The sequence below is a fragment of the Hydra viridissima genome, unplaced genomic scaffold, assembly GCF_058129835.1.
Source record: "Hydra viridissima isolate aposymbiotic clone 2 unplaced genomic scaffold, HvirCarnegie_v1 scaffold_15, whole genome shotgun sequence".
In the NCBI taxonomy this organism is placed as follows: Eukaryota; Metazoa; Cnidaria; class Hydrozoa; order Anthoathecata; family Hydridae; genus Hydra; species Hydra viridissima.
The window spans coordinates 8,811,733-8,837,500 of NW_028324314.1; the positions used below are offsets into that span (position 1 = coordinate 8,811,733).

The 25,768-nt window shown below is 31.0% G+C and overlaps 2 protein-coding genes across 4 annotated transcripts in view; both read right to left on the reverse strand.

The window, feature by feature from the left end:
• Window positions 1–10,002: 10,002 nt before the first annotated feature.
• On the reverse strand, window positions 10,003–24,118 carry LOC149878532 (uncharacterized). The gene is made up of 2 exons (XM_090073291.1): window positions 16,328–24,118; window positions 10,003–10,735 (listed from the first exon to the last, which is right to left on the reverse strand). The coding sequence occupies exons 1-2, from the start codon at window positions 16,686–16,688 to the stop codon at window positions 10,617–10,619; spliced, it is 480 nt and encodes a 159-aa protein (XP_089929417.1). The 5' UTR covers window positions 16,689–24,118; the 3' UTR covers window positions 10,003–10,616.
• A 1,517-nt stretch (window positions 24,119–25,635) lies between these two features.
• The window catches only part of LOC149878533 (uncharacterized), a 4,897-nt gene continuing 4,764 nt past the window's right edge, over window positions 25,636–25,768 (reverse strand). For all 3 annotated transcript variants that reach the window (XR_016447686.1, XM_090073293.1, XM_090073292.1), the window contains one exon: window positions 25,636–25,768. This exon is cut by the window's right edge and continues 39 nt beyond it. Coding sequence is in view for 2 of the 3 variants with exons in the window: in XM_090073293.1 (XP_089929419.1) it covers window positions 25,749–25,768 (20 nt within the window). In the remaining variant the exon portion in view is untranslated.

Below are 25,768 nucleotides of genomic sequence, written 5' to 3' on the forward strand. Positions count from 1 at the left end.
CCTTTTAAACTTGGCAAAGGTAGAAGAGTGTTTCACGTTGTACTTCTTGCACATGATGCCCATCATCTTGGAAAAAGCAGGTGTGTTGACAAGGTTAAAGGGCAGGTTATCACTTGCCAATCATATCATGGTTACCATATTTCTTGTAATCATCTGAACGAGGAAGTCAATTGTTTGTAGCTCCAGCATGCTTCACCACGGTCAGTATCTTTGACTTCAGCATTGTTGTTGAAATTTCGTAGGAGTTTATTTGCTTTTTCTGCTATTTCTTCTATCTGGAATTGCTTCCATTCCTTCGGGTGCTAATGCTGAAAATGATATCTGATGCTTGAAGTGGTGCCCTTTGCCATTCCAAGGGTGATCTGCATACCCTCAGACTCACATGCCTTGCACTTGGCCTTGACCTGATCACTCTCGTTTACCTTAAAACACCCAAACACCACAGCCACACATAAATATAGGATCGGCATGTCCCTTCATATACAAAATTACAACAAAATAATTTTGACGTAAAATTCTTCCGATCACAAATAACAAAAAATAAATTTCGTTATCAATATCTCAAAAAATTCAGTAAACTTAACAAGACTTTAAAAAATCTTTCTTTAAAATGAAAAGCACTATTTTGTAAATAAATAAAACGATATAAATAACACCATTTACAAAAAAACTCGTACCGTAATTTACGAACTTTAACGCAAATTGTTAACGGAAGTTTCGTAACTGACGTAAAGATAGAAATTATTGCGATTGAATTTCAATTATTTACGTTTGAACGTAAGTTTCGAATCAAATAATTACGTTTATTACGAAAATTCAACTAATATAATCGATTTTCGGAAGATCGTTATTTTCCTCGTTCGCGATTAAACTAACGCTACTTCGGTTAATCGAAATCGTAAGTCTCTTCTCTAGTTTTATTGAGAGAGTGTCCATTAAAGCCGCACTTGCGGTAGTAAGAAACCAAGGAAGTTTTATACACAGGAGACGGCATCACGTGACTTTTATGAAGCTAGCTTTGAAATTTGGCTGCCATCTTGCTTAATCCAAAACAATTTTACGGAACTTAGGAATTTACTTAAAACTTTGTTAATCATCATGATCATGATCATGATCATGATGATTATCATAATAATCATGATGGTTATCATAATAATTATGATGATTATCATGATAATCATGAAAATTATTATGATAATCATCATGATTATCATGAAAATGACAAAAAGTCTTATGTAAAACAAGTATAGCATTTCCAGATAGAGATGTAATGCCTAAAAGAAAAAACGAATAAAAAGTTGTGCTGTTATCGACTAAATCGACTTAAAGTCGACTAATCGAAAGTCGAATAGTCGGTTTAATCGACTATGGGTTCCTTACTAATCGGCTAAAAGTCGATTTAATTGTGTGAACATCCTGGCATCCTTACTTCTATTTTTTCACTAGGTTTAATTTTTCTATCCTTTGAAATTGTTATGATGCTGACCAATTAGTGAAGAGATATGTATACAAGTTGTTTATCTTATAAAGGTAAATTATTTATAAAGATTGAGCCATGAGTAACAATATCATTCACACCGGTTTTTTTAATTCAAACAAAATATCTGAACATTGAATCTAGTTTGCTGTATCACATAAACTTAACTCTTAGCTTACTGTATGTAAGCTAAGAGTTAAGTTTATGTGATACAGCAAACTTCATTAATGTTTCTCATTACCACTTCATTAATGTTTCTCATTAATAAGCCTTTTCCTCATTACAGTAACCAGTTGATGCTTCTTAAAACAAAATGATTAGTAAAGTGTTATGGTATTCAGTTAAGATTTTAATTCATCTAATAGATTAGATGAACTAAAATTGAACAAAGAAATTGCTCTTGATATCACAACAGCAAGTGTTATTATAGCGGTATTACGTATCAACTCGTTTTTTTGTTTCATAGCATCTACAAAATAACTTGGCAAGCAACATTAAAGTATATAGTTACAATAAAATTTTTATTCAAATATTTCGACAAAATCAACTTTTAGTCGGCTAAGTCCATTTTGAAAGTGTACAGGTCAATTTTGGTCGACTTTGAAAAACTAATTAATCGATTTAATCGACAGTCGAATATTTACAGTCGTAACAACGCTAATTAATACGTCACCTTTTGAAAAGATGGTTGCGAGAATGGTTTCCTTTTTTATCAAAACGGTATAAATGGAATCAATAAAGTCTTAAATAGAAAATAAATAACATTTTGTTAATCATTTCTCCGGATGCAACCATAGGATATTGGGCGCTCGGTAGAATTACAAAAGTATTTGAAGGAAAAGATGGACGTGTAAGAGTTGTAAAAATTAAACTGGCGAAATGGAATTTATATGACTAATTGTAAGATTGTTTCTCCTTGAGTTGGATAATTGAAAATGTTTGATAGACTGGTGCTTATCAATGGGGAAAGGGGGGGGGGGGGAGAATAGTAGGAAGAAATTTTCATCTAAACGATTTTTTTGTAAGAACATGCCGGTACATATGGAAGGACATGCCGATTCAATAAAGAAACGTGGTTGCGCTGTCGGGGTGTTTTTATGTGCCAAATTACCATTAGTGTGCCAAAAGTAGCACACTTATGGGAACTATTAAAAACAAATTTCTTTATTTTAGCGGGTTTGACCTGTATAAATAGAGTAAAAAAATTAATAGTAACGTGACATTAATAGCTATATATCAGACAGAATTTGACAGTTAAAGCAGCAGGTCTAGACTCAGTAATACTCTGGGAGTTATTGTAAGAGGTTGCCTCGCAGGCTTCGCAGGAGGTTGCTGTCCCTCAATTCTCGTGTTACACATCTTTTTGGTTGCTAAATATTAGTATTAACATTTTCCAATTCACATTTTATTGTATTGCATACGATTTAGTTTTATTTTGTTATATGTTCAGATTCTTCAATTGCTTCAAGCACCTTAAAACATCAAGGATGTATCAGTAAGGCCAATTCTTTCCGCTACGAGAGTGGGGACTCCACAACAGACATACTGCGTTGAAACATTACTTCCCTCCTTAGAATCGCCTTTTTTCACTAGTTTAGATGTGAAAATTGGTGATCAGGAGAGCTTTTGGGGTCCACGCAACTGTTGTAAACTTCAGATCCGAGAAGTGCTGTAGAATACTGATTTTGAGGAACTTCTTAACTTAAAAGAACTGAGAGCGTAGGAGGCATTCAAGTTATTCTGTGTGAATTCCTTAGTAACACACGCGTAGCAGATTGCCAAGCCAGTATTGAGAGGATGCTAAAGTTTTACGAGAATATGGGGTGCCGACTGTCACTCAAGATTCATTTTCTCCATTCCCACCTCAACTTCTTTGCGCTAAACCTTGGAGCAGTGAGTGATGAATATGGAGAATGATTCCACCAAGACATTATAAAGATGAAGAGCAGCTATCAAGACAAATGGAATTCCAGCATGATGGGAGCCTTCTGCTGGATGCTCTTGCGTGACGTCCCAGAGGCAAAATACACCAGATTTTCTAAGAAAGCGCACTTTCGACTGTCGTCGGTACAATGAATTGTGTAATTGTGTTATCGAAGTATCAATATTCAATCAGTGTTCTTTATCTTTTGTTTTTTCTGTTGCAACTCTTGAAATATGCACATATAATCTCTTTCTATATTAAAATGAGAGTATTTAAATGCCTGAATACTAGAGGTGATAGAGCAAAACTATTTATAATCTTAAATTCAGCATACCAAAGTTAACACAAAACACATATCCCCATACTTACCTCAGACCAAAAGTTTATTTTTTATTAACCATTAGAAATGAAAATTTTGAAAAAAAAATTTGGGGGGACGATTTAAAGAACAAAAACATTCCAGTTTTAAAAGAAGAGTTTACCGTATGTTATAACGGCAAAAACCAGGTATTGATAGATTGCGCGGTGTCTACAGTGTGAAGGATGGCCTAGGCTTTCTTTTAGTTTTGGTATGTTTCTCCAACTCTGGTGATAAAGGTCTTGTTAAAATCGATGGCGTAAAATAAAAATTGAAGAATGTAATAGAATAAGTGAAGAAATGGTTTTGATAAAAGGGATTGATTCTCTAACAAGAGAATGCATCTAAAAACTTGCGTAAAAAAAGCTTTATTGGATTTACAAAGGATCGCTTAGGTGGCATTAAATCACATTGAACAGTCTTGTAACTATATTCATTACGAAGCGTCATCTATTTCCGCTAAAAGTCGTTATGAGTCATTTTGCTAATGTACAAACAACATGTTTTTTGTGCTCTAATCATGTCAACCTTTGTGTAAGCAAAACACAGCTTACGGGAAAAGCTGATTTTTTTGTTTCATTTTCAAAAAAAATGCACGAACATTGATTAAAATTGAACGCATGGGAAACATGCTCTATTAATAAATAGATGGAAGTACTGGTTCCAGCCTTTTAAATTCGTCATTTTGATACCAATGACAAAGAACGCGAAACGAGGCCAATAAAATTTGAATATGTTGTGTCGGAGGTGGGTTAAAACGAGATTCATGATAAACTCAAGCGAAGCTAGCTAAATCCTTAAGAATGACTCGATAAGCAATTTCATATTGTCTTAAAGATATGATGCAAAAGCAAAGAAATTGGTTTCTGTATAAACTCAAACTTAGAAGGGTCAAGCGCCAGTTTTTCAGGTATGAGCAACTGCTCTAAATCAAAAACTGAAGGGTTTTTTGAAGAAAATGAATTGCTTCCTCTGGTAAAAAGTTTCTGAGAAGATTGTGAAAAAAATTGTGCGATAAGCCGGGCCATACCTCAAGCTTAACTGCAAAAGCAAATGTCTTGTAATACGTTGTTTTGCTTCATTTAAGTTTATAGCCATTAGTTTTTATTTTGAAAAATTATTTAAGACACTGTGCTTTATTTGCTACTTTAAAAGTGTTGCGTAATTATTGCGCAGCTGCACAATAGCGATTCAAGGCACAATCAAGGTTTCACGTTGAAAACGTTCTTTTGAAGGATTTAGTATAAGAGTCTTTCTCAGTCTCCATGTAAATCGAATTTGTTATATCTGTTGAAAATGGAGAGAAGTTCTTTTTAAAATGTGGGAGTTGATGCGTTTAAGGTATTTAATTCATAGGAAAAGTAAAAAATCAAACTGCCTTCACTTAATAGAATGCAGATTAATTACATCTTAAAACTGCATACGTGCAGCCTTTACAACTAATAACATTTAGGATGAAAGCACAATCATGTTTACTGCATATCTAATCAGAGAGCGTCAGAGTTTTACTTTCAAACGAATTTCATTACCAATTTGTAATTTTTATTAATGTTTTTACGACTGTAATTATTCGACTGTCGACTAAATCGATTAATTAGTTTTTCAAAGTCGACCAAAATTGACCTGTACACTTTCAAAATGGACTTAGCCGACTAAAAGTTGATTTTGTCGAAATATTTGAATAAAAATTTTATTATAATTATATACTTTAATGTTGCTTGCCAAGTTATTTTTTAGATGCTATGAAACAAAAAAACGAGGTGATACGTAATACCGCTATAATAACACTTGCTGTTGTGATATCAAGAGCAATTTCTTTGTTCAATTTTAGTTCATCTAATCTATTAGATGAATTAAAATCTTAACTGAATACCATAACACTTTACTAATCATTTTGTTTTAAGAAGCATCAACTGGTTACTGTAATGAGGAAAAGGCTTATTAATGAGAAACATTAATGAAGTGGTAATGAGAAACATTAATGAAGTTTGCTGTATCACATAAACTTAACTCTTAGCTTACATACAGTAAGCTAAGAGTTAAGTTTATGTGATACAGCAAACTAGATTCAATGTTCAGATATTTTGTTTGAATTAAAAAAACCGGTGTGAATGATATTGTTACTCATGGCTCAATCTTTATAAATAATTTACCTTTATAAGATAAACAACTTGTATACATATCTCTTCACTAATTGGTCAGCATCATAACAATTTCAAAGGATAGAAAAATTAAACCTAGTGAAAAAATAGAAGTAAGGATGCCAGGATGTTCACACAATTAAATCGACTTTTAGCCGATTAGTAAGGAACCCATAGTCGATTAAACCGACTATTCGACTTTCGATTAGTCGACTTTAAGTCGATTTAGTCGATAACAGCACAACTTTTTATTCGTTTTTTCTTTTAGGCATTACTTCTCTATCTGGAAATGCTATACTTGTTTTACATTAGACTTTTTGTCAATTTCAAGATATTTGGGGCGCTCATGTAGAAAACATCAAAACATTGGGTGTGTGTAAGGCAAGTGATCGCCCACCAAAAATATGTCTTTAGAATTCCAATAGAATTTTTATATTATTTTCAGGATTTCCTTGTTAAAAATCTTATAGAGTTTTGAATTTTCATAAAAGTCATTGTTCTAAAAGTGTTTTAGAATTTTAAATTTTAATCTTGTAATTGTGATTGAATTTATGATAATTAAGACAGTTAGACCAATACCTAATGAAATATAAACACAAAAAAAAGAAAAAAAAAAAAAAAAAAATAGCACTATGACCTTGCGTCACTTTTTACAAAATCATTCAATTAACACAAGAATTAAACTGGATAGAATGTGGTTATGAACACAAACTGATAAGGGATGTAGTGATGCAAGCTTTATAAACTTTGTCTAATGCCGATGGAATTTTAAAATTTGAGTTGCTATTTGACAAAACGTCACTTAATTTATTGTTCGATGAACTAGTTACAAGTGTTTAAAAGGCTTTGTGTTTTTAAAAGAATTATCATGATCATGATGATTATCATGATCATGATGATTATCGTGATCATGATGATTATCATGATCATGATGATTATCGTGATCATGATGGTTATCGTGGTCATAATGATTATTGTGATCATGATGATTATTGTGATCATGATGATGATTATCATGATCATGATGATCATGGTTAATGTTGTCGCTTTACTTACAATTATGGGGAAAATTAAAAAAGATTCTCACTTAAAAATATTATTTATTAGTTTTGTTTAAAACTTCATGAAAAAAGCAGTAAATTAACTTAATTTTAACTTGCTTTCATATATGCAGACAGCTTCGGCCGGATGAACAGTTTTTCATATTTGTGGCATTCTGCGCATCAAATTTTCCAGTTTTTGAAAGTCTATTTTATGCAACTCTTTTTTAAGATTTTGCCACATCTTTTTCATTCTTGGTCATTAAGTTTTTAATGTTTCTGTTTGATTTAATCAATAAATGGAGTTCAATAGGGGAAAGATCGAGTAATAGGTTAGGACCAAATTACTTTTTAAAATGTTTTGTCATTTTCTATTTCACTTTAATTTTGCGAAGGGTTAAGAAATGCTATATGCATTTATTTTCATTAAAGAATAATGGTTCTTAAATTATCCGACTTCCGGATGACATGGCATGATTTTTTAAAACGCCCAAATACACTTCTTTCATTTCCGGTTTTTTTTTTCAATAAAAAAACCGGAAATGAAAGAAGTGTATTTGGGCGTTTTAACAGTCAATTTTAACAATATGACCAGTTTTTATATAAACAAAACAATCTCACACCATGACACTACCTTCTCCATGTGTTACAGTTGGCACCACATACTGTTTTAATATCCATTTGGTAAATTTTCTTCGAACAGATACTCTTCGCTTAAAACCAAAAATTTGGAGCCTTTATTCGTCAGTTTTAAGAACACGTTCCAGTTATCAACAGCCAATTACTCTTATTGTTTTTTCCACTGTAGTCTTATTTTTTTATTTTCAGCCAAAGAAGCAGTTTTCTTGCTGCCATTCTACCATCAAGTCCTGCTTCTATCAATCTACCATCAAGTCCAGCTTCTATCAAATTCTTTACTGTTTTCACGAAGAATCTTCTCAGGAGCCATTCGTACCATTTTTAATTTTTGGGGCGGTTTATCCAGCACGCAAAAAAGATATCTAAAATGCATCTAATATGCATCTGAGAACTGGTCTAAAAGATGTCTGAATTCACGTTGTAAATGAACGCTCAATAGACGTCTATCTTATAGACGTCTTTTAGTTGCATTTTATTTGATAAAAAAATAAATCAAATAGACATATATTGCACATCATTTATGCATCTAAAGTGATGCAACTTTATCAAATAAAATCCATCTAAAAGACATCTATAGGATAGACATCTATTTAGCGTTCATTCACGACGTGAATTCAGACATCTTTCAGATTAGTTTTTTATATTATTTTATATTAATAGTTATATTAGATGCATTTTAGATATCTTTTTGCAGACTGAGTTAAGCTTAAAAAGTCTTTAAAAAATTACACAGTAAAGAAACAATTAGGTTCAAATTGTTGAAATTTATTTAGTAATCTTAAAAAAAAAAAAAGTTTACAATAAAAAATAAAGTTCTGTATTGAGTCTGCCAACTCGCTGTTCCACGTCATCGGTATCTAAAATATAATAATGCTTTAAAAGACATGTATAAATGTTAAAAAAATCTGTTTACATGAAATATATATAAATTTTCACTCGGCTTGTTGTTAAATTTTAATTAAACATCAAAGGTATGAGATATGACAAGTTTTTCTGGTACAAAGTCACGGTCATTCAAACTCTGTTAATAAACGACAGGTTATTGTGCGCAAGCACAGTTGGATTATGAAAATTTTAAATCTTTCAAATTGGCTAGGGACCTTCGTTACAGATTGAATTTTTACTTAGCGAACAATATTTCATTAGTTATCGCGTTTTTTAAAATCGTCTACGTTGATAACCAACTTTTAGGCTGATAATAGTGTCTCGGTAACTTTATTTTATTAAGAAGTAAAATAAAGTAAAATGAAGGGGGGAATATTATTTTATGATTAAAGACAATCTACCTAAAAAAAAACTTTTTCTTTGATTTGTTTACATTTTTACAATGTAAAAGTCTTTTTACATTTTTTTTGAGCGGTAAAACTTAAAAGTTTTTCTATTTTTACTTATATGAATCTTTTAACTTTTTATTACTTATAAATCTTAACACTCAATTTTTTTTCTTGTTCAAAATTTACATCTAACCATTGTCCTAAATTGATAAAAATTTTTTTATATCGTTTGTGAAATAAAAATTGTCCTTATGTAAAAAATTTTTCAAAACGTTATGATACCATAAAGAATGTGATCAAAAGAATGAAATCAACAACACTTCTTTTAAATATGAACTGGAAAACTCATTGCGATGAATGCTATTGTTGTCAGCAGGTAGAAAAACTCAGTAAAAGTTTAAATGTTACTAAATCACTAACACAAAAATAAAAAGCTTATTGGTCGCCCTGGCATTGGGAAAAAAGTATGGTCATCTTACATGATTGCTACCATTAAAAAAAGCATTGTGACAGCATTTGACTTGAAAATAGATATTGAAGAACTAAAAAAAGAAGACAATTTACAGCTTTACCAGTGTAATTTTTGTGGTAAAATACCAAAACAACCAGCAACTCGAAAAAAATGTGAACACTTGTTTTGTTTTTCCTGTCTTGAGGAAAATATAAAGGTTAAGCACCTCAATAAAACATTATGTCCAAAATATAAACTGCTTATTTTATCTGAAGATTTCCAGTATTGAAATAAATTCTCTTTTAATTATGCTGACTGTTGCATGTATATGTAAAAAAAAGTTTAATTCAGTCAAAGAATATGATTTAGATATTAATCATAAGTGCATCTGCCTTGATAAATCATTAATAATAGCACAATCAGCCTTATCGTTATCATCATCAATATTCTCATTTGCATCTAATTTGGTTTCATCATCATCATCATCATCATCATCATCATCATCATCATCATCATCATCATCATCATCATCATCATCATCATCATCATCATCATCATCATCATCATCATCATCATCATCATCATCATCATCAATCATCATTATCATCATCAGCATCATCATCATCATCATCATCATCATCATCATCATCATCATCATCATCATCATCATCATCATCATCATTTATTTAACAACAACATTTCTAATTTTAATTAAGGCTTTTAATAAGCATTTATTGTCAATAAAATGACTGTATTATCAAATTAGATGTGACCAGAAAAAACGGAGACAAAATTTAATATGTCCTGATAATAAAGTTTTTTACGGTATCCAATTAATTTTATTGGTTTTCAGATTCTCCATGTTTTCATGTTTAGTATATATATGTTCTTAGTTTGATATCTCTAAAATATATTACATTTTTAGAATATCAAATAAACGTAGTGCAATTTTGGAGTTGTTTCGTAAAGGCATGCGTCAATGTGATATTGTTCGTTTGCTTAATGCGCCTAAGCAAACTGTGTCCAAGGCCGTAAATTGTTTCAAGGAGCTCGGCCCCGATGGTCGCCGTCCAGGAAGTGGTAGAAGAGGCACCGTCAACATGTTTGTCAACCGCCAGATCTTCAAAAATCGCCCGTAAAACCGGAATGAAACGTGAATCGGCGCGACAAATGGCAAAAAAAGGAGCTTTACTTCATGCCTTACAAGCTCCAAAAAGTTCAAATGCTCACCGATGAAAACAAACGTGTGCGGCTCCAGAGATGTCGCTAACTCATGCGTCGGGCTGCTGCTCAGCGATGGGAGTGCATCCTGTTAACGGACGAGAAGCTGTTTACCGTCGAACAGGCGCACAACCACCAAAACAACAGGAGCTGGTCCGCCGAGGCTCCCGGCACGTCGGCCATTGTCGAACACCGCCAAAATCCATGTATCTAAAAAAAATTATTTAATTTCTACGCTCAGAAAATTAGATTATGTGTTTTTAAAAGTGTAAACAAATCAGCATATTCAAGAATGTTAATTTACTTAGAAAAGCGCAACTTTAAACTTTTTGATATAATCTTAACCTTATTTGAATCATTTTTTTATGCAACTGAGATATGCTTATTATGATTTCAGTTTTAGAAAGAGTTTAAAATGTTGATTTATATGGAAACATATATAAGTAATCAGTCAACAAAATAAAAAAATTCGTTGCCACGGACCGTAGCCATTATTAAAATTTGAATTTTTTTAAGTTACTACTGCGCTTGCGTATAATAACTTATCGCTTCTGAACAACCATGAAGTAATCTTATTACGAAACTTTTAGATTAGTAAAGAACCCATAGTCCATTAAATCAACTTTTCGACTGTCGATTAGTTGACTTTAAGTCGATTTAGTCGAAGTTGATAACACTACTAGCAATAATTTTTGTACTCGAAGCAAGCGTGTTTTAGATTGATAACATTTTGAATAACCAGAGTAAATAACGTATTGTCCTCCCCCTTGTCTAGTCAAAAATTGATTAGGAGTAAACTGAACATCATCTTTTATATCCACATTCTGATACGTTAACGGGCGAGAGCTTAATAAACTCTCCAACATCCGTATGGAGTTCATCTACAATAATATCGGCATTTTGAAGTATTCCAGATACTACACGTTTTTCAGCCTTGATCATTATTTCAAACTTAACGCTAAGATGAGATCCTAGTGGAGCGTTGAAGTGCCACTTAGTTCTTTTATTAGCTGTAGAGTTGGCAATTTTATTCTTATCTAAGTCATTGAGAAGTTCTTTTAGTTCACGAGTTCCGCCAACATAATTAATTCTATTGTCCGTAAAAACTTCCAGTGGTAATCCTCTCCTGTTTACCATTCAAAAAAAGGCATAGAGAAATGAATTTGTATCTCGAGATGTACTGCTCGTGATAATAACCAGGTAAACAAGCATAAGTATCGTTTTTGTCATGTCTTCCCTTTACCTTTCATAGTCAGAAAGGGCTCAGCAAAATCAATGCCAATTCTAGCAAACGCATGTGTGCAGTGGTTCCTTTAAGCGAATTGCTGGCAGAGGGGCCATCAGTTGTTGAGCAGGTTTGCATTTTCTTCTTTAACATTTATTGCATTTTGCTTCTGCATCGCGGATTTCTTCTCGAATTTCTAAAATTCCTTATCGTTCTGACAATTTTTTTAGTAATTGATTTGTTCCCATTACATGATTTCTTTTCTTCATGGCAACTTTAACAATCAGTTTTGTAACCGTATGACCGGTAAAATGATTGGATACTTAACATCGTTGGGCAAGTAATAAGCATTTTGTAATCGACTACAAGAGCGTAATATGCCATCTTCATCAGCATTCGGATTTAAAGAAATAAATTTGCTTGATGCTGATATTGAATTTCGTTTTTTAAGGTTGCTATATTCTTCTTTGAAGCTCTCCTGTTGAGCTTTAAAAATAAATTCTTTTCGCTTTCATGATATTCATCAGCTGTTATATCACTTACTTATCAGCTGTTATATCACTTACTTACTGTACGTAAATCATTTTTACATGGACAGTTATTTACAAATCGATACTTCAATCCGTTTACCCTGACTAGACTTTTCCAACTTGAGAATTGATTTATATCAAGCAATTGATTTACTACTTCTGAAGAAAATGAGAAATTCATTAACAGACCGTTTTTCTTTAGACGTTTATCCGTGTTTTGTAATCTGTTTAACCCCATTGTATAATTATTATCCAGGTGTCTATTTTCTCTCCACGGCAACTTTAGCTCATATCTTCCTTTTTCTGTTTTCAGTGAAGTTTGTACAATAGTAAGGGCGGTAGTGTCTTCTGGGCTTTTCTTTATTTTTTTAAAATGCACTTCTTCCTCACCTTCAGTTGCCCTTACCATTTTAATTGTGTTATTTGCATCTTCTATTTCCTTTGCACTAGGTATTACTTTTGTAAAGTGTGTTTGAAGAGGCCCTCCAGTACCGCCAATACCTGTCCGTCCAAGTGGTGTGAACCGGGCCACTGGCTCACAAAATTCTCCTCTTTCTGGTTCATTGCATTCTCCTTCTACTGGTTTATTAAATTCTCCTCTTATTTGCAATATGAAACTCAGTATAGTACAGACCTATTAGAATATAAATTTTAGGTTTTGGTCCAGCATTTGGGAATTCGATGTTTATTCGATGTCTCTAATTGTTTGACATTTTTCTCCAATTAACTGCTGGTGCCAGTTACATTATTTACTGTAAAAACTTCCGTTGTTATTATTGTTTTTCCATTCAATGATTCCAGCTGGAATTCCACCAGCATCGTTTCGAATGAATCAACTTTTCCATTTATCATGTTTATAACTACTTTTTCTATCTTACTCTACAGTGACAACTCAGCCGTTACATCAGAACTCAATTACATATTAGTACTTTCATCGTAAAGCAATGCGTTAGTTGCAACTTTATTATTTCCATTACAAAGAATAACCGGCACCGTTCGAAGGGATAAACAGTTCATAACGTGTTTTGAATGTAGTTGGATGTTTGACGTATGAGAGTTTTCTATTACCATGTTTTTTTTCTTGGGTTCTTCAGAAATTCTCTCATTTTGACGTTTCTTCTTGTGATGTAAACAACTATGAGTATCTGTACAGCCTTCAATCCCACAAACTCTTTTGTTCCTGCATTCCTTTGACAATTGATTAGAATTCAACCATCTAAAGCAAAATTCACTTTTTTTGGCTGTTTCCCATCTTTCTTTAAGTACTTGATTTTCAAATGTTGGACACTCCCATATTTTGTGATCGTTTTGCCAGTACCTTTTTTGAAGCCATGAAGCGTTTCTGTAGTTGCAGTTTGAAAATCTGCTTCTTTAACAATAAACTGTTTTAGAATTTCAATATTTTCGTTAAATCTGCATTCATAGACCCAACGTTTATATCTTATTAACATTATCTCTGGAACCTTTTTTGCAGTTGGTGATATAAAGTTTCGTCACCAAGTTCTTCATTTCTAATTACCTATTTTAAGTTTTTTACTGCGTCATCAAACAAGTCGGGAAATTTTTCCATACCTTTTGGTTGGTTTCCCTCATAGGTTCAGCTGTTCAATTCATCCAAATACATGAAGACCATTCTCCTCGTTCCGCTATATTTTCTTTCAAGTCTTTCTTTTGCATCTTCATAGATAAACGAATGATGCTCATTCCTTCAATTGCTTTTAATGCTTCGAGTCATAAATATTGACGTAACTGAAGTAATTTATATTCAGCTGTCGCTGGAGCTTAGTTGATAGATACGTCGAATGAAACTTTCCAATTTTTTTTAGCTCTTTTTATCACCATTAAAAATTGGTGCAGAGACGCGTTTTAGTTGCTTTCATACATCCAATTTTAGCAATCCTTTTTGAAAAAATTTCTTTGATATATATATATATATATATATATATATATATATATATATATATATATATATATATATATATATATATATATATATATATATATATATATATGTATAGAGAGAGAGAGAGAGAGAGAGAGAGAGAGATCCGAAGGTGGTCACAAATAATTCCGATTGCGTATTATAAATTATATTTTTGAAGATCAACACAGTGTACATTTGTTACTTTTAAATCAATATGTTACTAATATATTTTTTAGACTGTTTATACAAGTTTAAGTCTTTAATTTAAATAAATTCGTTTTTAATAGTTGCCATAGGTAGGCTATATTCGGTACAATTATGGTAATTTATCATATAAAAACAATGCGACACCACAACCACGTATAATTACTGGATCGACATGTCTCTTCATATGCCAAATTGCAACAAAATAATTTTGGTGTTAATTTCTTTTGATTATACATAGATATTTTGAAGAAAAATTTCCTAAATTTTTTTCGATTTAATATTTGTTTCCTATTAAATGTTACCCAACATTTAAAATCAATACAATCAAACAACAACAACAAGAAGCAAAGATTGTGCAAAAAAGTTAGTCAAATCTGTTTAAAGGTTTTTGAGTAATTAATGATTAAATGGTGGTGATGTTCTTTTTATTAAATTTTGTTAAAAAACATACGATAACTTTCACAAAAAAAGCTACAAGTCTCACAATATTAGAAATAACCCTGATTGCTTATACCGGAATTATGTACCGTAAAATGCGCAGAATGCTTATTATGCTTATCTTCAAAGCTGGAGATGATGAATAAAAATGGATTTTAAAGTTTAATACGGCAGCCCCTTTAACTTTGGTAAAAACTGGTATTTCTGCACTTGCCTTAACTTCTCTGTAAACCAGTATTATCCATTAACTGTGACCAAGGGCCTATTCTATACTTTTTTACTTTTTTATCAAAACAATTTAGAAGTGAAAATCGTGGTATATTTCTAACTGATTGCCAAATTAATGATGCTCCTAAATTGTTATTTTGAATAACAATCATGAGTTTTAGCCACCTACCTAACCTCTGATGTTTCCAATTAACAGATGCAATTAAAAGTATGGAGCCGAATTTATTCTTTTAGTTATTCGTCAAATAATTTTAGTTTTTGAATGTAGCTTTACTTTTTAATTCGTGTATATGAAAACCGAGACATTAAGGAATCAACGGGAGTTTGAATAAAGAATAAGTTAACTCAATAGGTGTGACAGTATTTCATGTTAAATTTGGAGCTTTAAATCGTTGCTTCTAATCATACATAATAACTAAATCTTAAATCTTATGCATTATAGATGTCCCGTCTGTCACTATGGTTGGTCCTGTCCGATAATTGGAATATGGAAGTATTAACAACATTTAGTAACTATTTAATTATACTTTATATAAATATAACACTACATAAAAAATATAATTTACAAAATGTTCGAAATATCCGCATCATAAACCAACCAAGAGAAAAAAAACCATTTTTCCTCCCCTTCACATAACGCGGAGGGGGACCGCTTAAAATACATTTGCACTGAATTTCCTATTTAGAGTTTTAACAAAAGAAAAGCTGGTGTTTTTTGATGGAACAAAAATCAGAAATTTATATTAATAACTGAAATGGTAAAGATTTAAGGATCGTGTTTATTTCGTGTTAATTAAAGAAAGAAATATAACAATCTGGTAGAAAAATTAATTATGATTATCAAGATTATTATCATGATCATCACCATCATTATCGTTATCATCATAATCATCATCATCATGATCATTATCATGATCGTTATCATGATTATTATTATGATCATCATTATGGTCATCATCATGATCATGATGATCGTCATTATTATCATCATAATAATCATCATGATCATCATCATTTTTATCATCAATATCATCATCATCATCATCATCATCATCACATCGCATCATCATCATCTTCATTATTATCATCTTCATTATCATCATCTTCATTATCATCATCATCATCTTCAACATCATCATCAACATTATCATCATCATCATCATCATCATCATCATCATCATTATCATCATCATCATCATCATCATCATCATCATCATCATCATCATGTCTTGTAAATGTAAATAACATACCTTGCTGATATCCTGCATTTGAATATTGATAAGCTGGAGGAGGTTGGTTGACATCAGGCTCAGAAGACAATTCTGAATTTCTCATAGGTCTTCTAAATCTATCATCATTCACTGCTGAATCAAATGTTTGTAAATGGTTTTCTACCCGTTGCTCTCTGGAGGGTTTTTTACAAGAATTGGGAAAAGTTGTATAAAAATGACAAATTAAAATTAAAAAACCAACTATCACGAGGATCAGTCCGACAGTTAACATAGCCGAATCATCAAACAACAAACAAAAAAAAGTTGTTCCAGCTACAAACATATTTAACTCAAAAAGAATCCAAACGATGTGACATGAAACTGTCTTTAGTGTAGCCATGAGCTTATGCAAATAAATTATTTTTCCTAAGACTGAAGTATAATTAAATGTTGGAAAGGTCCTTATCTATATTGAAAAAAAGCAAGAATTGGGTTCAGTTTATTTTAGTATAATAATGCACTGATTGAAAAATATGATGGGGATTGATGACTATTAACAGGTAGCACATGAGCGTTTAGTTTAAATACATTTATATGACTTTCAAAAGCTAATTAACTTACACACTCTGGCTCTAAGAATCTGTCAAAAACTATTCCAGAACAAATATAATATAAGCATGCTTAAAGAAGATTTAAAGAAATACATTGGTATATTTAATAAGTTATTTAAACCAAATAAACTACTTGTCCCTATTATTTCAAAGTGTATTCATAAGAAATAAAAATATTTTTTTTCTCAAATTAAAAATAGACTCATGCTTCCTAAGGCATGAATAAATTAATAGGCTATCAGTCAGTTAGAAGATAAGTGTAAACTGTTACAGTTACTAATGATAGTGCAGAGCAAGAAATTGCTTTCATTCAAGCATATACCCAGCTCATGACACAGGAAGGTAACCTTCAGTGTCTCTCACAAGATGTATAAGAGCATCCCTGATTTTAAAAGGAACACACAAATAACTGGACAGCAATGAGTGAATAATCTGATAATTTTTATTTAAAAAAAATTCTAACTTAATAATGATTTACCGTACTTAAATAATTGTACGTTAAAGAAAATCAGTTTAACAGGGAAATATTCTAGAAAAAAGAGTCAAAGTAAAACTTAGTAAGGAATAATGACGTATTAGAATAATAGTAAAACTTAACATACATACATACATACATACATACATACATACATACATACATACATACATACATACATACATACATACATACATACATACATACATACATACATACATACATACATACATACATACATACATACATACATACATACATACATACATACATACATACATACATACATACATACATACATACATACATACATACATACATACATACATACATACATACATACATACATGCATACATACATACATAGATGCATACATACATACATACATATACTTTGGGAAATAAAAAAAACATCCTGAATGAAATGAAGTGGCAATATTTGTCATTTTAAGCATCATCAAGGTTTTCATTTAAGCTAACTCTGCAGATAGTTTATCCATAATGATACCAGCCATAAAAGTCGACATGTTAAAAGAACTTTTTACAATCTAAACTCTGAAATTTAAAACTAAAAAATAAAACAAAATTATACATGAAGTGAAAATAAATTCTATTCAGAAAAAACAGTTCGAGCAGAAACGTTAAAGGAAAAAGCATAGCTGCAGAGTTGTTAAAATGAAAAAGTTAGTTTAGTAATTTAATATTTTTAAGATTTTTCTTCATGATGATGAACTTTTTACTATTTTTTGTTTTCATGGTTACAACGGTGTTAGAGAAAATTAGTGAAAATGCTTGTGTTTAAGATTTACATATATTTCTTTAAATATAGTCATTTTCCCAAAATTGAGTTTTTAATCATGCTTCTCCTCGACATTGAAAGTCCATTAAAGCTTTGCACCTTCTTTGATTGCCTTTGATGGTGTAAAGTAGTGTCGTTACTAAAAAATCTCCGTAATCATATAAACTTTTAATACAAAGGTCTAATTCTATCAAGCAAACATCCAATACGTTTTAATTCTTTTTCACCTCCTTTTTTTTTATTGAAATATTGTTTTTTCATATGAGAGAATATTGGTTTATATTTGGGATAAATGCAAAGTAAGAGTTTTTTGCATCGACTGCAATTGTAAACAAAACCATTTATTGTAAATGTAAAACGAAAGAGAAAGTTTGATAATAATCTCATTAAAGCACTTATACTCATTTTAAAAAAGATGCAAGAGTGTGATAACGCCATCTACTGTCTTATTCTTTCCTTTAATGACGGATTATTGAATAAATGTTGTTAAGAAAACATTATTTTAAAAAAAAATCATGATTTAAAGATACCAGCGTTTCATTGTGAAAAAGTCCATTTAAGCAGCACTCTTGGTATTAAGAAACTTAGGAAATGTATAGTTGTCAAAATATCTATATTTATTATTTTGTGCAATTTTTGTTTTAGAAATAAGGTTTTAAATTAATGTTTTTGCGAATAAATGCGAGATATTCATTTGTAGTTTTAAAAATGTCAGTACTTGATCGCTAATGTTTACCGAAAATCGTAAACGTTGAAAAAATCCCCATGTCTAATGACTTTAATAAATATTTAATAACTTGGTTGTAATTATTTTTCTGCAACCTAGCAACTAAATGAGTCTTTCATTGTACGTGAAGTAGATGATTATGACAATGACTTATTAAAGTTTTTCCTAATATGTTAGGTTTTTCTTGGATACATGCGGAAATCAATCTAGTCCAACACTTGCAGTTTAATTAATCAGGCTCTTATCATCCGCAACGCCATTTCAACTGTGACAAGAAATTCTGATCGCACTAACCATACGTCCGAAAAAAAATTTATTGCAAACAAATAGTTAAAGTAATTTTGACAAAATAATGGCGAATAGAAAGACTGTTGAGGTTGTCAAAGCTCTCCACGCGGGAATATCAGTACCTGAGATTGTTCACGATCTCAAGATAATCAGAAGGAATGTTTAAAATATTTGGGAAAAGGCTAGAGACTTGTAGGATCACGGAAAAGAAGTCCGGAAGAGGCAGACTCATTTCAGTTCTTAACCGTGGTTTTGACAAAAAGACCACGAAGACGATCCGGACTAACCTAGCAAATATATTGAAAATCATTTCCGGAGATCTTTGGGTAAGTGCTTTGTCTGTCAGAAAGACTGTGAAGGAAGCTACGGCACATTCTTTAGCTAAGAAAAAAAGGTTTATGCTCACTGAAAGACTAAATGACTTGAAAAAGAAGATCAAATCTATTATTAAAACGAAGATACCAAATATCTTCTTATTGGAGTAAAAGTATTTTACAGTGAATCTGGTCTCTAACTCCCGTCATGATTGATTTATCTCATTTTCAATAGTCTGGGATTTTCCAGACAATGTCAAGTTTGCAGCTCAGACAAACCATCCCTTACAGATCATGATTTTTGGATAGGCCAGCTCCGATGGTATGAAAATGCAATCAGTATTTTTACCTTCAAAACTAAAAATGGATGCCTAAGATTGCTTTGAAAAAGTTCTAAAGCCGAGAATTTTCCTTGGGTTCAAATTGATTAGTCTGAACCTAAAAATTTTGTTTTCATGCTATACGGAGCACGGATTCACATTAAGGCTGAAGCTTTGCCCAAATATGATATAGCCACCTTGCTCTCCTGACCTTTATTCTTAGGACCTCAAAGTTTAGGATTGTTAGCCACAAAATCTTTAACCGACTCATCAGCTCAGTATCTTGGGCCTTGGACCTAAAGTATGGCATGTTACTGATAAAAGCTTACCATTTTTGATAACACCGACTTATCAGCTCAGTATCTTAGGCCTTGACCACGCTAACAGACAGTTACATCAAGAAGACCTACTCAATGTTCTTATTTTTGATTTGACAAAGATTACTACTTAAGGTAATTAAATAGATATTAACTAAACCTTATAGCTATTTTCATTTGATGAAATAAAACTTTTTTTTTTGTTTACTTATGCAAACTGAGTATCTTTGGGCTCAAAGGTTTTATCTCAGAAATGTGTCGAAAACTTAATAAATCACGGTAATGGGCGGTTTTTAAAACGAAACGTAATCAAGTGTATAGTGGTTTCTAATTGTCTTTTTTACCTTTCTGTAGAAAACAAGGAGCGTATGCTTAATAAAACCAACAGTTGTTATGGAAATAAACTCTAATTTATCATATAAATGAAGATTATGGTGATTAAAAAATTGATTTAAATTTTTTTTACTCTCGTAACCGTCTGACATTGCAACACTAAATTTGAAAGTAGATATTCCAACAATCAAAAACATTAGACCCTTTTATGTGTGCCACAATCTTACTGATCCAAAGTTACAATTTTGGTGACTGCTAAAAACTATACTTTTGTTGTACAAGATAAGATGAACTATATATGGAATATAAAGCAATTCTCTTTATAGACAAATAATATCAACTTATTGAAATATGGAGGATTTCTTAAAAATTATTAGGGTAAGTAGATTTTACCATTTTTTACAAGTATCAAAGTAAGTGATGTTACTCTTATTGTAACTAAGGTATAACTAAGGCTTTAATATATTTCGAATATGCTAAACTCAAAATCGCCGGCGTATGTGTTAAGTTGCAAAAATATTTTGACATGCAATCATTGAAGTTTCAATTTCGAAGCAAGTTATCCCTATTCAAGATATCTCATTTTAAGTTTATAATGAAACCAATAAAATGTTTGTAGCATTACAGCTGCTAATCAAACTTGGTATATCTATTGATAAAAGAATAAGTAAATAGAGTAATATAAAAAAGTAAAAATAAAATCATTTGCTAGAATTACAAATATTAACAAGTACACAAAAATGCTGAGAGTTATAGTTACATCTATTTCAGTAAAAAAATTGAAAAGTATGGAAGTTTCCATATAAATTGTTCATGACGGACACAAGTGCATTCAGACAGGTTATTCAGTACTATTACTACTATAGTATTCATGTAAAGCCAACTGCAAATATCATAACTGAGCCAGCTAGAAATACTTTAAAATCAAATTGGGTTGCAGTGAATCCTAATCTTCATTTCACAACTGAAAAATATATTTCAAGAAATGTAAAAGATCATCTCATTCTTATGAAAAGCATTTAGCATATGCATAGTAGAGCAAGTACCAAACGATATCTAAATGCTAATTTAGGTAATCTTTTTGATATTTCTGCTTCAAAAGCTCATCTTTTGAAGGGTTGCTGATGAAACAAAATCTCTCACACAATGTACGAAGTCATCCAAAGAAACTAGCAATACATCTGAAACTGAGGCAAACTTATTGTTATTTTATTGACATATTTTAAGTACATTCGAATTGAAAATCCATTTTGTGTGCTGCGTGATAATCTGATCCCTGCATGATTATCTAGGAGGTAATGCTATTCGGAACTTGGTGGCTGTATGTTCGGGTGATGCAATAAGGGAAGTTCTCACTCATTCAGTTTTATGTCGCTACCGCATTTTGTGAAGAAATAGTCTTGCTAGAAAGTGCATGGCTAGTTTCCATATGTAAAACAGTGCTATGTTAAAAAACTGTCATTGCGTATTTTTAAAGATTCCAACCTGAGAAAAACAAACAGCTCGCAGAAATAAAAGCATATCATCAAAAGTAACTTGAAAATATAGAAAGATTAGAGAAAGAAAAAAAATTTTAGTGTCATTTTGACATGCTTTATAACATCGAGCTTATTTAAAGAAGGGTATCTCAACCTTTTTTTTAAACCTTATATTTCATAAAAAACGAAATAGGAGTCTTTGAGAGACTGATTTAAAAATATTTTGCTTGACTATCGAGTTTTTCGTTTTCATTATTTTTGTTTTTTCTTTATGGAGAAGTAACAAAAATTATGAAAATGATATACTAATGTTAATTTTCTTTACATTCTCTCTTATAACAATCAATTAAAAGTAGCAACCATGAATATTCTGTTAAATTCAGTTTTGAAAATGTGCAATGGTTTAAATTTAAATATTTATGAAAAAGACTTAGTTACTGGCATATAGTAACTATGGCAAGTGAAGGAAAATATTTGAATGAAACTCAACGAAAACTTGTTACAGACTTGGTTAAACAAGAAATATCTTGGGAAAAGTACAAGAAGTTACAAATATTTCGTAACAATAATAAGAGTCATTGTAAAGAAATACAGACTATTTAAATCCAAGAGATATTAAAGCAAATGTTAAGAATATAAACAAAGATTGATTAGAAGGTGCAAAAAAATTGCCAATATTATAAAACACATAACAGGAACCACAACTTCACAAACATCAATTAAAAATCGTAATTACAAAGTAGGGTTTAGTGGATTTGTAGCTCGTAAGAAACTATTTTTTATAAAAAATCATATCAAGACACAACTGAGTTTTTACAACTAAGTATGATTTGATGCTATTTTCTATTTGGCACAAAGTTCTTTGATTTGATGAATCCTAGTTTAATTTGAAAAAGTTGGAAGGAGAGCGAAGGGTTTGGTGAAAGAGAGGAGAATCTTTTCATTTGAGTTGCATGAGAGGAACAGTTAAACATGGTGATTGAAATGTGATGGTTTGGAGATTGGATTTCATGGCATTGTGTTGATAAGTTTGAATTTATCAATGAAAACAGAAATCGTAATTTGTATGTTAATATATTGACATACCCTAACTGTAAAAGAGCCTATACCAAGCTTCCTACTGCAGTCTCTGTTAACATCTTTTTGCTGTTTTAAAGAAGGTAAACTCTTCTTTTAAAACCGGAATATTTTGACCTTTAAATCGTCACTCCAAATTAATTTTTCAACTTTTTCTTTTATCCCTTTAAGGTGATCAAGGGCCTTTTCTAGTCTTTTTTTTACCTATTTGTTATATTTTTGTAAATTTCATATTACTGTGAGGACGGAAAATGAAAAAATTATAAGCATTATCTTTATGTTTTTACCGGTCTCAAGCATGTAACATTCGATCGAAGAAAAGAGCGAGTCAGCCACGTTACCAGGTGGACACACATGTTCAATGACAAGTTCCACCATTAATATTTAAAACTGTTTTTGCAAACACAGCTAGATATACAATGATATGAGTTTAATATAAAAGTTCTCGAAAGTTCCGTTGTTAATCTGAGACAACGACTAATCATGAGAAAACTAGTAAAACCTGTTTTAGAGAACCACGACTCAGAAGTTGAAAAAAAAGTATTACACAAATTTGAAGAATGAGTACGGACAGATAAAAAAGGAATTTTCTGTACGGACAGATAAGAAAGGAACGGTTGAGAAAATCTTACAGATTTTCCAAGATTTTTTAGAGGGAGTTTTAGTGGAGATTTTATGAAGAATTTTTATTTTTAGAGAGAACTTTTGAAGATATATTAAAAAAGAGTTTTAAGAGATTTTCAGAAACTCTAATTATGAGAAGAGAATTTTGGAGATTTTAAAGAGGACTTTATGAGAAAAGAGTTTTTGAAGATTTAAAGAAAATTTTATGAGAAGAATTTATGGAAATTTAAAGATAACCTTATGAGAAGAATCGGTAAGAAAAGAAAGTTGAGTGACTTTAAATATGCGTCATAATCTGTATTAGCGTATTGTTATTTGAATAAATATTTGACAAGGTTTTCTGTTGTAAAAGTTTCTGAATATTTAAGTTTTTATGCAGCTGATGGGCCTAAGTTAAGTAAAATCAATAATATAAGAAGTTAAAATTACAAGATTTGATTATATTTGCGCTTTTTAAGGAAAAAAAAACAAAGAGAATTGTAAAAAGAGAATGTTAAAAAATTTTATTACCTTTCGTAAGTGGTAGAAGCTTCTTTGTTCACAATCAGAGATGATGCAATTTGCTCAGCTCCCATCTCATCTTTATATGCAAGTTTTTTGAGATTAAAGTTCAGGTATTTTAATGGATTGATCTCCTTGATTAGGTCTTTGTAACTTTTTGTGATAAGCACCACAAATGATTAATGGTATTATTTGTTGTGTGAAATCAAAGTTTGAACACACAAGAGAATTCACTCAGCCAATCATAAATTCATTTAGTTCGCATTTAGCTTTCTGCATGCATAGAAAACGCACAGATCTTCGACAGTCCTCATTTGTGCCAAAATTGAGTTATTAATCTTTTCCCTAAAAAACGATATTTTCAAAATATATTTAAAAATTTTTTTTTTGGGAACAAGTTATGCTTCTATCAGATGATTGATAAATAAATTTCTTTCTATATGCCTGTACTATATAAAATTTTGCAACAGCAACTGTCATCTGGTAATTTTATTTATTTCTCAAACAATATTAATTATATTCATTATAATGTAGAATACCATTTATAATATATGGCAATATTTACTTACATATGCCCCTTTTGGGAGAAATGAGGGCCGATTTTGCCATTATTGCCTAACTTAACTAAAAATGTAATATCTTTAACGGACAAAAATGAGTGATTTTCAAACATTTAGAAAATAAACATCTTGCCATATACACCAAAGGCTGTCTCTGGGACAAGAAATTAATATTAGTACCTCAATTCGGCAGTCCCTGAGCTCTAAAGCATTGCCTCTAAACATACATAACTATTTCTTTATATCGCATGCGTCATAGATGCCCTGTCTGTCATTAAGGTTCGTCATATTCGTTACAAGGGATATGGAAAAATTATCAACTTATAGTGACTATTTACATATACTTTATATAAATGTATAAAACTAAATAATAATTATAAATTGCAAAATATTTGTCTAAGACTAATAAGAAACAATAAGACAGGCAAAGGGTAAGTTTCATATAACAAAGGTAGCCTTTTGAGGATTAAAATTTATCCAAAAAAATTGGAAGCAACATTGTTATCACATTTACATATATTTAACATTACTGCACTTTTCACATTATTTTTTTGTTAAACAAAAAAGAACGTTTTAACTTTCAAAGCGCAAATTTCGAACTTAATTAAAATAAGCAGTGTGATCTTCATTAAAATCACTGACCCGAAGTAAAAATACTTCCTATAATGAACATTAGAAAATATACAACTCCCAAAAATTGTTAACTTACTGTAAGATACTTTATTTTTGATTCATAGAAATAGTTATATATTTGTTTGCTGCACAGCCATAAAATGTGCCAAAAAAAGTTTTAAATACGCATTCATTCTTCTTGGTACATAATCTTTGTAAAGCGATCATTAATGTTAAACAGCATATAATAATTTGAAAGAAAATCCTAGCAAATATATTCTCTCTTTGAGATAATTTGAAACAAAAGTCTAGCAAATATATTCTCTCTTTGAAACTAGTAAAGTCAGGAACTGACTATATATATACAAAGTGTTTAAGTCTTTTAAATAGTGTGCAACCAATAATAGTATGTAAAACACAGATGTTAGCATATCACTGAAGCCG

Bases quoted from the DNA above. Each gene is read 5' to 3' on its own strand.
- LOC149878532 (XM_090073291.1), bottom strand. From the start codon at position 16,688: ATGGCTACACTAAAGACAGTTTCATGTCACATCGTTTGGATTCTTTTT. The intron at 10,736-16,327 runs GTATGTTATTTA...AATTTTTTTTAG, and splicing joins AAATGCAGGATATCAGCAAG to ATACATGGATTTTGGCGGTG.